Source organism: Lissotriton helveticus, chromosome 5_1 (assembly GCF_964261635.1).
Source record: "Lissotriton helveticus chromosome 5_1, aLisHel1.1, whole genome shotgun sequence".
NCBI classification, from domain to species: domain Eukaryota; kingdom Metazoa; phylum Chordata; class Amphibia; order Caudata; family Salamandridae; genus Lissotriton; species Lissotriton helveticus.
Genome location: NC_136065.1, coordinates 539,916,789 through 539,931,000, shown reverse-complemented (window position 1 = coordinate 539,931,000; position 14,212 = coordinate 539,916,789). Strand labels below are relative to the sequence as shown.

Sequence of the window (14,212 nt, the reverse complement as noted above, 5' to 3'; positions counted from 1 at the left end):
GCACTGAGAAGTGACGCATCGCTGCTTTCATGCAGAGATGCGTCTCTTCTCATAAATGAGGTCCCAGGTCTTTAAGGACAATACTGTGTCAATCAAGGCTATCAAGCAATAGTTGTTTGGGTCGGATCTCGCCCCTTGCTTGAATATGGGATTGATGATGGAGCCTCGCCATGACTCTGGAATTTCTGTTGTTCTTATAGCATGTCCTATTACTGAGACTAGTGCATTGCTCCAGAAGTCTGCGTCCTGCTTATATAGCAAAAGTGGTATACCGTTCGGGCCCGGAGCTCCTGCCCGTCTGCCTCTGGAAATTTATTTACGTATATCATCGACCAAGAGTTCTTTTTGCAGGTCTTCTAAAAAATTTTTGTTGTCGTGGCTTGGCGGAGGAGCTACCTCTGGCTGTGACAGGATCGGTGGTTCAGTACCCACGTCACATTAGTGCTTTTGGTTTCTACCCTCCCGAATGGTATTTTTTGTGACTGCGTGACACAAGAGGCCCGGGGGGACTGTTATTTCAGGTTCTTGGTCATTGAAATGTTTAGTTAAGTAGTCTACACAGGTAGCTTCGGTGATATTGGAGCTAATACCTTGATGATTGGGGTGCTGCAATTTGTTGACCGTTTTCCAGAATTTAGCACTATTTTTCTGAATTGCGTCAAACATAAGTTTCGCCCAGAGTTCATTGTCTTTTGCACTTTTCTTCTCCCATCTCCTTCTTTTTAGAGATGTCTTTAACTCATGGAGTGTGCCTTGCAGTTTCCGATTGTTTGGGGATTTCCACAGTCGCTTAAAAGTTTGATTTATAGTTTGTTTTAGTTTTTTGGAGACAGGGCTGTTTTGTGCATCAAATGAAGCAGCTGACATTTTCCCCTGTTTCTGAACGTTGCATGGTGAATATTTGTCTCCTATAGATTTGGTAAGTGATTCCCAGCTTTCAATTGGATGGGTTGAATTGGCTTGAACTTGATTATAAAGAGCTTGTGCCTCTGCTGCTATTTTGTCAATGTTGTTGGAGTTGCATCTTATTCTTCTTAGGTTGCTTGTTTCTTCCGGCAAGATGGAGTTGCTAGTTTCTGGGATTTGGCAGGTTCTTGTTAGAAGATTCAACTCTTGTGGGAGGTGGTCACTAAAATTACTGTTATCGATCTTGAAGGTGACTACTTTACTAAACAGGGACAATGTTGTAAAAGTGAAGTCTAGGTGTGATGATGCAACAGTTGAGTGGTATTTAGCTGCTGGTGGTTTTTACAACTGTCCATTCAGGGCTCTCATATTTAGGTATTCTAGGCCCCTAAGTAAGTTCATTGCTATGTTTGGTGGGTTAGTGCACCGTATTTGGCACTAACCCACCAAAGTAGTCCGACACCCTATACCTGACCCCCTACACTTGAAACACATATGAGGTTACACTGTGAAAACGACAGTCTAACAAAATGTACTATCTCTAACTGTGCATATAGGGGTAGGCCTGAATTTTGATGAGAGACCTTTTCTACATGTAATGGATCTCATATGCTGGAAGTTATTTGAATATCTTATAGTAAATAATAATTGCTTTTTCTTTTTCTTTTCTACTCTCTCTCACATGAACACTGATCTTTCACACATCCCTTCTTTTCTGATGATAACCATGTGGAAATAACTTTTTCTGAATACTTGTGTGGTTTGTTTGGAATAATTACTAATATTATTGTATAATAAAAATGTGTTATCAATCATTATCATAGTGGCCTTGAGGATTACTCATTTTTCTATTGCCTATAACGCTGTATGTTCCTTTTTGGATATATATATCTTTAGCCATTCAATACTACGACTTTAAATTCTTGCCACGTTAGTCTAGCACCATTGTTTCTTTGTACCGGGCAATGAGTAGTTGGCGTAGCCTTGCAGGTCTAGAGGCTTATCGTCCCAAGTTTCGTGAAGCAAGATAATGTCAAAGGTAGTCAGATAATCATACATTTTTGAGGCTAGGCCATTAATGTTCCAGACACAAATGGCAATACCGTTGCGTTCTGTCTGTGAAGGCTGTGCTGAACAGTTGCCAGTCATAGTGAACATGCCGGTGCTATTTGCCGATGAATGTCAGTCCTCTTGTTGGACAATAAAGTGAACTGTGAGTCTGAGGGACCTTGAGTCGGTTGCAGTGCAATTTCCAAGTTTGCTTCGATTGTAGTGCCTGGTGTACTACTTCTTGCTCCTTTCAAGACAGAAAAAGTCGTCCGACTTGAGTTTATTACTTCTACATTAAGGAAGGGACCTGGGTATAAGGGTTTGGGGATAGAATCCAGGCATATACCCCAGTTTATGAAGCTTTCCCTTTCCCGGAGGATTCTGCCTGCAACCTCTGCGGTTCGCCAGGTTGATCTGCCTCTGTACTCTGGGTATTGGTAGGTGGTAGAAATTCCACTGACTGTAAGTCAAAGGTTTCAATGTTTACGAGAGGTGTAATGGAATGTAGAAGCCCTAGGATTATTCCCTCTGTTCAGTGTGTCCATACGGCCGCTAGATTTGTATTGAGGGTGGAATATTATGATGCTTGACCCTTCGGCCGTTGCTTTGGGCTAGTCTTGTGACTCTGTGCTGTGATTGATGGTCACTCTGTGGGCAATAGGTTTGAGATTTTGGAGTGGCCTTCTTGTTTTATAGTTTGCGCTATCTTGAAGGAGCCCATGATCAGGAAGGTTTGCTTTGAGTGCTCCAGAGTTATGGCTGTAGTTTAAGTATTCTGTCTGATTGTCTATATGTGCGCTATGATGTCATTCTCGTGGTTGTGGCACAGAGATTGTTGGGGCCTCTTTTGATCCTCCCAAGAGACTCGGCCGAGGGATGTTGTTGTTTGGTGTGTACCTTTGAATAGCACCGTTCTGCCTGGTGAGGCTGTTGATGTCTCTTGCCCTGTGTATACTCATTTGGTGCGTCTCCTTGTCGGAGGCAATTGGAGGCAGAATTTTTTCAGGTGGGGACCCTGTCTGTACGCTCTTTTCCACTTGTTTGTTACTGAAACTTGGTAGGGAGCTTGTTATTTTTTGCTGTTGCTTTGTAATACAGAATGCATTATGGAAAAAGATGTAATTTCAAATGAACTCTCCATGCCGGACAATGAAATGCTAAAATATCCAAGTAATGTCCTAAAACCAGATTCATTGTATGTATTTGAATGTTTAATACATATATTTGATATACCACTCACCTGTAGAGCTGTTTATCATAAACTGTAGTTCATACCACTTCAGCACAATAAAGGCAAACCGCTCCTAAGCATAGCACCACCAGTGGATTTTGTTTTTTATGTATCCAAAGTTAAATGAAATTGGTGTTAGGGCATTGCAATGTCATATTATTGCCCATTGATTGGTGTTAATTTCTTAACCCTGTGAATTCGTCAGTTGTATATTTTTGTGAGTTTTTGTATTGAGTTTACTGTTAAAATGTTCCCTGCTGAGTTAGTGTGAGAGCAGCCTCTGGATGTGGTCACATGACAGGAATGAGGTTGCAGCTGGAGGGGAATTGACAGGCTGGTTTCTCTGTTAGAACTGATCATCTTTGAAGTAATTTGCACTGCTGGGTTTGTTTCTCTTGGAATGATTTACTCATCCGGACTGAAGTCACTTGTAAAGTGGATCATCTGACTGTTCTGAGATGTATCTTGATTGGACTGGACTGAATTAGTTATTGAAATCTGTTCTTCTTGGATTTGGTTGTGTGGCTGGACTTGAAATTAGTCTTTGAATGCCAAGCTATTGGATTAGGATTGTATCACTGACTCTTGGCTGTGGAGTTGTACCATGGCCCATTCATCTGGATCCCCTCTTGGAATTGATTTACAGCTGAACTGGGGCAGAAAAAATTGACTGATGTGACTACTTGAATGTGTTGAACATTTGTTGAGCTGCCATTTTGGATATGTGTTACACTTCCAAGTATTGGCCACATGCTAAAGTTTTGCTTCTTTGTCCAAATAAGACTATCACCTTTTCCGAGTTGCTATGATAATTTGGAATGTATATTGTCATCCTGTTGGTTTTTGGCAATAGTCTGCTGATACCATGCTGCCTTCTTTGTCTTACAGACTAATTCTGGAAACAAGGAATGGAGTTGTTTTCTTTCCTCACCCAACAAACCTTCCTGCTTGGAATGTGTGACTCATTTTGACACCCCAAAATACCCCCCCCCGTCAACATTGTTTTCATTTTACCCCAAGCATTTTTAGGTCCAGCCTACGCCAGTGCATGCGCTGCTTAGGAGACCTTTAGCAGTCGCTCTGCACTTTTTAGAAGCACATACTCATGCTTGTGGGGGCATACACCTTTCGGGAGCGAACAGGGGCGCGCCACAAACATGAGTATGTGCTTCCAAAATGAGCAATCTGCAGGCTCACGCACGAGTGTGCTTCAAAACAGCTGCTGTGGGCGTCGTCGTCGGGTAATTAGAGCGATCGGTTTCACTTTGTTGTTTAATGACAGTGAATTGGATATATTTAATATCCTCCTGTGATCCTTACAGTTCCTTGCTTTTTCTTGCTCTCAAAATGCTCTCAAGTGGGCTTTTGGTGACATGCTAGAGCTTCATAAAACTCCTAAACAAAGAAATAAACATTAGCGATTTTAGAGACACAATACTGGGGGTAAAAAACGTTTTTTATACACTTGACTGTTAAATATAACCTGTTGTTGGAGGCAGCACAATCTTGTTTATTGTCAACATCGCCAGCAGTCTGTAGTATTATACTACACAGTCCTTCCGCACTTGCACTTGTGTGGGTGTGTGGGGGGGGGGGAGCTGAGCTCATAGTTCTTACTCGGGTGGCAAGTGTTTTTAAATAGTCCACAAGCTGTTACAGACAGAAGTACAGGGCTTGCACCCCTCACTGCCATTGCCACTGGCTGTGTTACTCATGTCTGCATACTCCTGTAACATATGGCGTTGCCATTAACGGATAGTTGTTGTGCAGTCTTACAGGTCCCTAAAGCTGTGCTTACAAGGGGTGCCTGCGTTTTTGTTTTTTTTACTTTCACAAAATGTAATGGAAAGCTCTTCGAAGGCTGCACAGTTTTACACTTTGCAATGTATAGACGAAAATTGTGTTAAAAAAACAATTTGTTTGCAACTCTCTATACATTTTTGATTAGTACCAAAAACAATTCTGCAAAAGGTAAATTGTAGAAAAAATGATTAGAGTGAAAAATATCTCTGAATGTTTCAGAAGAACTTTGCATAAGCAGAGACGAGATTGAACTGTGACACATCACAAGGTAAACCTAGCCAAATCTACCAGCGAAAAACAGATACGTTTGCAAAATTCTTGTGTTAAACTTGCCCAGTAACCACAATTCGGCTAACACTGCTGGCTGTAGGACTGTTACCTAACCTACTGGTGGGATCAGGCAGAGTCCGGAGCACCATGGCAGCCGAGTTATGTCTTTGAAACAGAGACAGAATGCAGTTTTGAGCCAGTAAAACATTTATTTGGGTGTTGGTCTTGTTTCAATGGGGCTTACCAATGCTTTTATAAGCAGGCTTTACTAAAGCGTGTGGGTCTCCGGAGGACTTAGTCTGAGCAGTTATTTCCTTGAGAAAGAACATTTCTAGCACATCTGCCTGCATGGTATGTGGTATTAAGCATTAAATTACTTTACAGTGTGTAGTGTACGGTCATGATGTGCAGCACTGCTCTGCTGTCGGTTGTAGGCCCTGCTGCTGCAGTGATGCCGTTGCATATGAGGCAGGCGTGCCACCACACACAGGGTACTTGCTGTGTGCTACAGTGTTAACTCCTCCAATCTGGAATCCATCATATTGCTCTGATTCTATTGCTGAGTGGGGGGAAGCCCTAAACGCTCCCCCAAACGGTGCGAGCAGCCAAGCTTCAGTAGGTCCAGGTGTGAATACCTTTACAGATCCCTTCTACATCACAAATGTGCCATCAAAATACGTTAGCAGTTGGTGTTACTCACATATATAAGTTTTAATCTCCAACCTAGATGTGCAAAGTTGTTTAAGGTTCATCTTTAAGCAGATGTAACCTGTATCACGGTGCTGCTAATGTTTAGTAACTCCTAGCTCCTAAAGGGCTGGTGATTGGCATTTTGCCAAAAGAGAGAGTTTTTTCTGCTTGATGGCACATACATGCCCTTGCTCCTGCTATCCCACAGACAGGGTTGGTGTATACTCGGTGGTTGTGTAGTTTATTGGCCAACCTGCGCTGTCTAAATTGAGAGTCCTCAGTTTTCATAATCCCGGCTTTCCTACTCAGCCGTGGGATTATGGGCAGATAGTTCTATCTACCGCAGCATTTGTTTCCTGTTAGCAAAAAATGGAGACCACTTTCAGATTGGTGTTCTATGCTGTCAGTTGACATTCACTTTGTCCTTTCAAAAAGCGACCCTCCTGCATGTCAAATAAGCTATAAAAGTGCCTCTCCCTGATCTTACAGTATTGTTTTTTTGAAGTGGCAGGACTGTGCACTTAGTTTTAAGTTGATACATGACCTGTCTGTGTTTGTAAATAAACTGACGGACTTTAAGTGGGATGAAAAAACTGCGGCGTCTAGAGTCAGAGAGCATGTGCTGCTCTGCGAGGCATTCTATATCCTGTGAGGTTTGAACACGCCAACTTAGCTAACAAACATTGGCAAAACCAATAGCTCTAGCTACACACTTATAAAGCCCCAAAGATGAGACCTTTTGGCTATGCCAATGCTTGTTTAAGATGCAAGCAATGCAAACAGTTTGAGTAGAATCATACAAGTGAACAGAGCAAAAGCAATTACCACTGTTAAATATGGTGCAGAACTGTGGGGATATATTAATAGTGACACTTTCCGCAAAATCAAAAACCACTGTCTGACATACCTCTTGCGCTTAGACCTAGGTACCCCACCGATCCAACAAAGGCCTAAACTGTGCATGAATCACATCTCTTAAACAATCACACTGAGCCCTGTGAGCACTAGGCTCCACATGAATTCACACGCTGGAATTTACATGAGGTAGATCCAGAATGTAATGAACATTGGAAACACCAATATGTGCAGAGAATTTACTAGGTGGTGAAGGCCCTAAACCGACAAGTGATAAAAAATAAAAATAAAAAGCTCCAGTCAGATAGACTAGAAAAGCTGCTAAAATGTCCTCCAGCCAGGCCGGTATTGGTAGGGTACTTGCATTGAAGACAACACATGGGGTCAAAGGTTATTTAGGTGATATCTCATCTTGGATACGCTGCACATTGTACTTAAGATTTAGATCGGGGACCGTGTCCGTATATGTATGCATGCTAAAATGCCAATAAACAAAGTGGACAAGTCCTTTTGCAGGTTTAGGGCACGTGAATCTTTGCCCAAACTTAGACAGAAAAGGAGCGCAAACAACAGCAGTTGTTTTTTTGGAACCCCCTCACCCACCTACCTGGTAGGTGGCATGCTTCATAATCGGGGCACAGCTGGATCACCTAATAAAATCCAGCTCTGCTTCAATGCCTGAGTTACAGCGGAGCAGGTTGGAAATGAGAAAGTGGTGAAGTGCTATGTGCAGTGTGAATATATGATTAAAAATCTCTAGGAATCACCCTTGATAAGTCTTAATTGAACGGTCCTGGGATATGGGTAAAAATTGTTTTAGGGGGATCTCTGTGAGGTATTGTAATGTACCTCTGTATCCCCTTAAAAAGGAGGTCTACTAGTTTCAGCCTTCTGTATTGTTATTGAGGCTTTCTTCAGGAACAAAAATGAGTGAGTGGCAAAAATAGGTGCCACTATTGTGTAAATAACAGCACACACCCTAAAGTGTGCTGTGTGAGCGGTGGGACCATCAAACTTACTGGTCATCAGGGCGGAGTACCTGTAAATGAAAAAATTATTTACTGCATGCACTGCAAGGTAGGGTTGTAATCCATACATGCTAAAATGTAAACCTAATGAAGACATGTAAAGTAACAGTGACTGCAAGAAGGGTGGATTCAAAACAAATGTACAGCTTATTTACTTCTGTGAAAAAATCAGCAACGCAGGCCATTTTTACTCACCCTGTTTAAGGTCTATAACATAAAGAGACACACGGATGAGCTGGAATTATGCTATAGATCTGACTCAGCTGCTATTTACCTATAATCATCTTATGTATGGTCTCAAAGACTGGCCTCTCGGGAACCAGCCTTTAAGTGAATGTACCTCTCCGCTGCTCCATGCAATTGAAGAGTGTGTTTTTATTTTATGCTCATCTTGTATAATGCTTTCTCTCAATAAATGCTTTTGTATGGTTTATAGACAAATCAATAAGACTGGTTGACTGATTCGCAATAAAAGTTGAGTTTTGGGATGGTTGAACTAATTAAACTATTTTAGCAATCAACCATGTAACAGTTGAATTTTAATTCAAATAAGCACATTTTTTATGAGGAAGCGAGTTAAATTCACACTATAGTACATTTCTGCATATAAGTTTAACAGACACAAATTAATGAAATGTATTTTTACAAAAGATGACATTTGACTCGCATTTCCATCTAGTAAACATTAGTACACAGTCGAGTAATATGCATTAGTAAATTCCATTTAGAGGCAGGGATATGCCATTCCAGCTCGGGGATGACTTGAAAACGTTGGGGCAGTCACAAACCTTTCCCCCACTGATTCAGACTGGAAAGGGTTGGAAACTGTCTCCAGACAAGCTCAAGAGTAAAAACCCTTTCGAGGATGGAACGGGAGACGCACCTGCCTAAATTGCTGGGGATGAAAGTGAAAGGATTCTTCCACAGACTTCTTTGTGCACTGACATTTACTAAGTACACAATAGTGAACTATCTGCAATTGTGCAGGTAAAAGTGTCCCAGTAGAGTCTGAACTGCTAATTCACATAATTATTCCAAGAATACGCCTTCAAACTTGTTACTGAGGGGCAGATGTATCAAAGCATTTTTTTTCCGCAAATGCTGCGTTTGCGACAAAAAAAACTCAAAATGGAATGTATCATGTAAAAACAATTGCAATATTAAGGAATCGCAAATTTTGCGATTCCTTAATATTGCGTAAGCATTTAAGGACTCTCAAATTGTGATTCCTTAAATGCTATGTATGAAGCAATTAAGTATTGCGAATTTACACTAAGAAATCGCAAATTACCACCAACTTGTAGTTGGTGGTAATTTGCGAATTCTTTTACAAATGCATTTTTTGGCATTTGTAAAGGTGCCATGTGGCGCTCATACATATGTGCACCATATGTGCACACATGTAAATTTCAGGGGTGCAGCAAGGTGTCCTTAAGACACCCTTGCACCCTTGAAATTATTCTCAATTTGCGATTAGCAAATTGCGAATCGCAAATTGAGAATAACTTCCCATTCCTTCCTATGGGCCTCCTGGCCCATAGAACTGAATGGGAAATTAATCCTTAATTGCGATTAGCAATTTGCTAATCGCAATTAAGGAATTTTAAGAAATCGCTAAAAAATAGCGAATTTCTAGATACATACCATTTTGCAATTCTCAAATAGCGATTCTCAAAAAATCGCTATTTGAGAATCGCAAATGGGTATCTTGTTACATCTGCCCCTATACAATTCCGGGCATACATCTGAACGTTTCTGCGAATTTCCAGAAACTGTAAATTGACACCCTGTCCTCGTTGTAATGCTGTGTCTGAGGATTTAAACTGACTTGTCTGACACAGGCCCCATGTGACTAAGACGGCATGATGCTTAAACATGCACACAGCTCTGACATTCATGTTGAGAGGGAGATGCATCTCACCATGGCATTACACTTTCAAAAAAGTTTTGCTACCTTATGAATGGAAGCTACTATTCGCCTATGCCGCCACCAGTAAGCACATGATGAAAAAGATAGTCTGGTCATGGGTTAGTAATCAAATCCTACAATAAAAGTACACCATATCGAACTTTTTAAGGTTATTGTTATTTAATATCATCTAATGAAAGGCTTACCTCTTGCCGTGTATAGCCGCGCCTGCAATATAAAAAATGAAAAATAAATATACTTCTTTTAAACAACTATATTAGATATACTTCTTTTTAATGATTCATATACAAAGTTTTAGAAAATGTTTGTATAGCTTACAATTGTGTTCAGCTGTTTTAAATACATCTCTTTACATTTTCATTTTTTGCTAACCATGTACATAATCACAGACACATTTCTTAAAGTAGATTACATTAAAACATTGTGATGGAAAGCTTTGCTATGCAAAACTGGGTAATCCTTGCATCTAGATTGAATATCATGTTGGTCTACTAAGAAAACGGGCAGAGAACATTCAAAGTACAAGCCCTGGTTGACATTTTGCATCTATCGAACAGAAAGGTCATGAAAATATCCTGCAACCTTTTATGATGTGAATTGTTGCCTTTTGATTTTCCCTCCAACTCTGCTCAAATTTTATGACACATTCTAATACCCTCACCTGCCACTGAATCGAGCGCACTTGAGCTCTGTAACTGTATGCACATGTGAAGAAATCGAGGCACTCACATACACAAACACTTATGCACGCGCATACTTCAGCTGCTGTACTACACTGTAACATGTATTCCCACATGCACTTGCACACCAGCACACACATCTGCGTAAACACGCCCCCGTGCAGGCGCAAGGTCGGTGAATTATAACAACCCGCTATAAAAAAAAATGTTAGTATATACGATAAAGCAACTCTAGGATAACTTAATGGGCAAAAAACATCATATAAGAACTCTGAGCAGAAGCACACCCTTCATACAGCTGCAGAACTCTGAGTTGACTGACGTGTGATATACAGGTTAATTATGAAACGGAGTACTGTAGTCCGTTTCATTCATGATTGTTCCGGCACACTCTGCCGTTTCTGGGGGCTAGGCTGTACATGTTCAGTGTGATAAGGGCATTTTGTGACATCACTTGTCCCGGGTGAACCGTGCATTTTTGCTTTTCTACAAAGTGATTATGCAAAATCCTGAGATGCATCGATCTGTTGGTGCAAAGGTTAATGCAGCATTGGAAATCTATGCCACCTGGTCCTGCAGTTCCTTCCGATTCTGATACCAGTTATTTTATTGATGGATGCCGATATTTAGAATACACATGGACATTTTAATAATTTTCACAGGTCCTGTTTAATTTTCAGCTTCATTCTTTTCACCTATGGTCAAAGTCAAGTTGTTCCTCTGAGTGCGGCAATGACGGGTCTATTGAGCGAATTTCTGAAAATCAGTGGCCTGCCACTCTGAAATTTGTTTGCAATAAATGTAAAATAAGGACACTTAATTTCATACTTAGGTTACGTACGACTATGGTGTTCTTCCCGCCGGACCGCTGCAATGGCGGTCCGAGCAAGTACACCAACCGTCAGCATTCTTGCCCGATGTCTTACAACAGTAATCCTGGCCTGGCGGTGCAGCGGTGTTACAGTGGTGGCATGCTGCTTCCCATAGAGAGAGCCTGCAAGACAAGCTGCAGCAGTACTGCACCTTGTGCCCGTCGGGTGGACTGTGTTATGTTATGTTATGTTATGTTATGTTAAAGGTGATTTGTAGAGCGCACGTTCACCAGGCGGTTTCTTGGCGCTGAAGGAGGATGGCTGCAGTTGTAAAATAGTGAATGAGTCTCAATTGTAAGCCTGGGTAAATAGCCAGGTCTTGAATAGTGTTCTGAATTTAGAGAGTCAGTGGCGAGCAGATGAAACAGGAGAGCATTCCCTATCTGAGGACCCAAGGTCGTGTATCTAAGACCTCCATGTTTTTTACGTTCTTGTTTGAGGAACATAGGTCGCGAGAGGGAATGTACCGATGTATATTTGAGCCGATAAAGGTGGGACCACGTCCTGAAAGGGCCTTAAAGATGGTACAGCCTAACTTGAATAGGCAGTGTTGAGGTAAAGGAGGCCAATGAAGGCTTTTCAGCAATGGTCTCACATGACGATGTTTGGGCTGACCGAAGATAAGCCTTGCTGCCTGATTCCTGACCAATTGCAACTGGTGTAGCTGGTAAACCGGTATACCAGCATACAGGGAATTTGCGTAATCGATGCAGGAAATGACCATGGCAAGAACCACTTGGGTCAAGACTGCGGTGGAAATGTACCTGCTAATTTTCTGAATTCTTCAGAGATGGAAAAAACACACAGAGACCACTGAACTGATCTGGGCCTTCATGGTTAGATATTACTGATCACGATTCCCAAGTTTTTTACTGAGCTAATTGGGAGTGGAGGGCTCCCTAATAGAAGTTGGAATTCCACGGATTTGTCAGACCACCAGTAAGGATCAACTCCGTTTTGTCTGGATTTAACTTAAGTTGATTGGCATGCAACAACATGTGCCCTCCGTCAAATTATGAAATGGACTATAACGTCTGGAGGCCCTGTTTGAGCACCCTATCTTGCTGTCCCTCCAACCTTTTTCATTGCAGGATCCATGCCATGTAAGCAAATCGCATTTTGGATGAAAGTGACAGCATGGGCACCGCTGTCATAGGCCACAGACAGCGGCGTCCAGCACAGGTAAACAAGGTGTGGTGGGGCAGGGCAGTGTGGGTGGGGAGAAGCCAACAGACGACAGAATAGGTATAATTAAATAAATAAATAATAATACCTATTCCGCCGTCTGTCTGCTTCCCCCTGCCGTGTCCTGTCCCACCACCCAAAGTGCTTAGCCGTGCGGGTCGCCGCTTGCCGCAGCTTTGGCTACCGCTGCCAAGGCGCAATCAGAGATCCCGGCGGTGGCGGTAGAATTTGCGGTGGTCTCACCACCCGGATTGTAATCGGACTGTGGGACCTCAGGGATGGTGGTGGTCAGACCATGGGTATCATAATCAAGCCCTAAGCCTAATGTAGTTAATGCAGCTCTAAAATTATTTTATCACATGCTAAAATGGTCAGTGCAGAACTCCTAATACAACATTGATTATGTGTGTATGAGTAATGAAGAAGTATTCAGTGTGCTGAAATAAAACACTTGACCAAATTAATGTAAGATTATTGTACCTCCTGAAGAAATCGAGGTGTAAGCTGCGGGCCAGGGGTTCCCACTGGAGGCTGTAGCTGTTTAAAAGTATTTGTCTAACATATAATCAAAACTAATAATAATGTGACTTAGAAGTATTGTGTCAAAAATAGCGATAACAAAAATATTGTTTTAAAATACATATAATGGTAAGTACAAAAATATTGAAATAAAAATTGTTTTACACGAATATAAAAAAATAGACAAAAATATAGTTTATACTGTATATGTAGTTTATATGAGCAAACGTTTTTATTTTAACATATAACATTAAAATATTGTAAATTAAATATGTTAAGATATATAAATATTTACTAATGTCAACAAATACACACATATATATCAAAGTAAGTGTGTATGTTTATATAGACATATAGGTAAAATAAAACTGTTTTATAAAAAATAGTTATTTGAACTTATATTATAATTTTATATTTGTTTTTAAAGTTACCAATATAACAATTGTATGTATATGTAAATATATATATATATATATATATATATATATATATATATATATATATATATATATATATCACATAAAAAAGTTCAAAAAATGAACTGCAATTTTAAAAAAAATATTCTCAATTAATTATACATTGAAATTAAACGATATATATAAAAAAGTGACTAAAATGTCTAAAATTTACACACATTTATATATATAAAAACACAGAATTAAATACACAAACACTTAATAATATATATTTAAATAATATTAATAAAAACTTAAGCTAAATAAATAATAAATATATAATTCTCACTCCAATTTGTACAATAGTAGAACAATGTTTAAACTCAGGAGAGATAACATTTACAGTCTGTGCTACAGTCGGGAAAGCGTTGGACTCAGGAGGGCTAAAATGTATTATTTCCAATCCAGTTTGTTCAACAGTAGGGAAAGGGTTGGGCTCAGGAGGGGTAAAATGTACTATTCCCACTCAGGTCATTGCAACAGAGGAGAGAGAGTACTATTTTTTAATTTATGATTACTTTAATAACTTCCCACACTATTCCTCTGCAAATGAACGCACAATTAAAATATAAATTAACAAATATAATTTCACAATTAACACAATTATCAATTCAATAATGAATAACAAAGTAAAAATTAGCAATAATGATATTTTTAAGTAACTAGAATATATATAAAAAATATAATATTTATACAATTTTCAAAATTATTTACCAATTATACAATTAATAATAAATC

At 40.1% G+C, this 14,212-nt stretch overlaps 1 protein-coding gene across 1 annotated transcript in view; it reads right to left on the bottom strand.

Moving 5' to 3' along the window:
* PCDH15 (protocadherin related 15) overlaps positions 1-14,212 on the bottom strand; it is a 2,579,312-nt gene that overhangs the window by 69,715 nt on the left and 2,495,385 nt on the right. Inside the window, exon 32 of the mRNA XM_078642873.1 lies at positions 9,949-9,970. Coding sequence (XP_078498999.1) covers positions 9,949-9,970 — 22 coding nt within the window. The remainder of the gene's footprint in view (positions 1-9,948; positions 9,971-14,212) is intronic.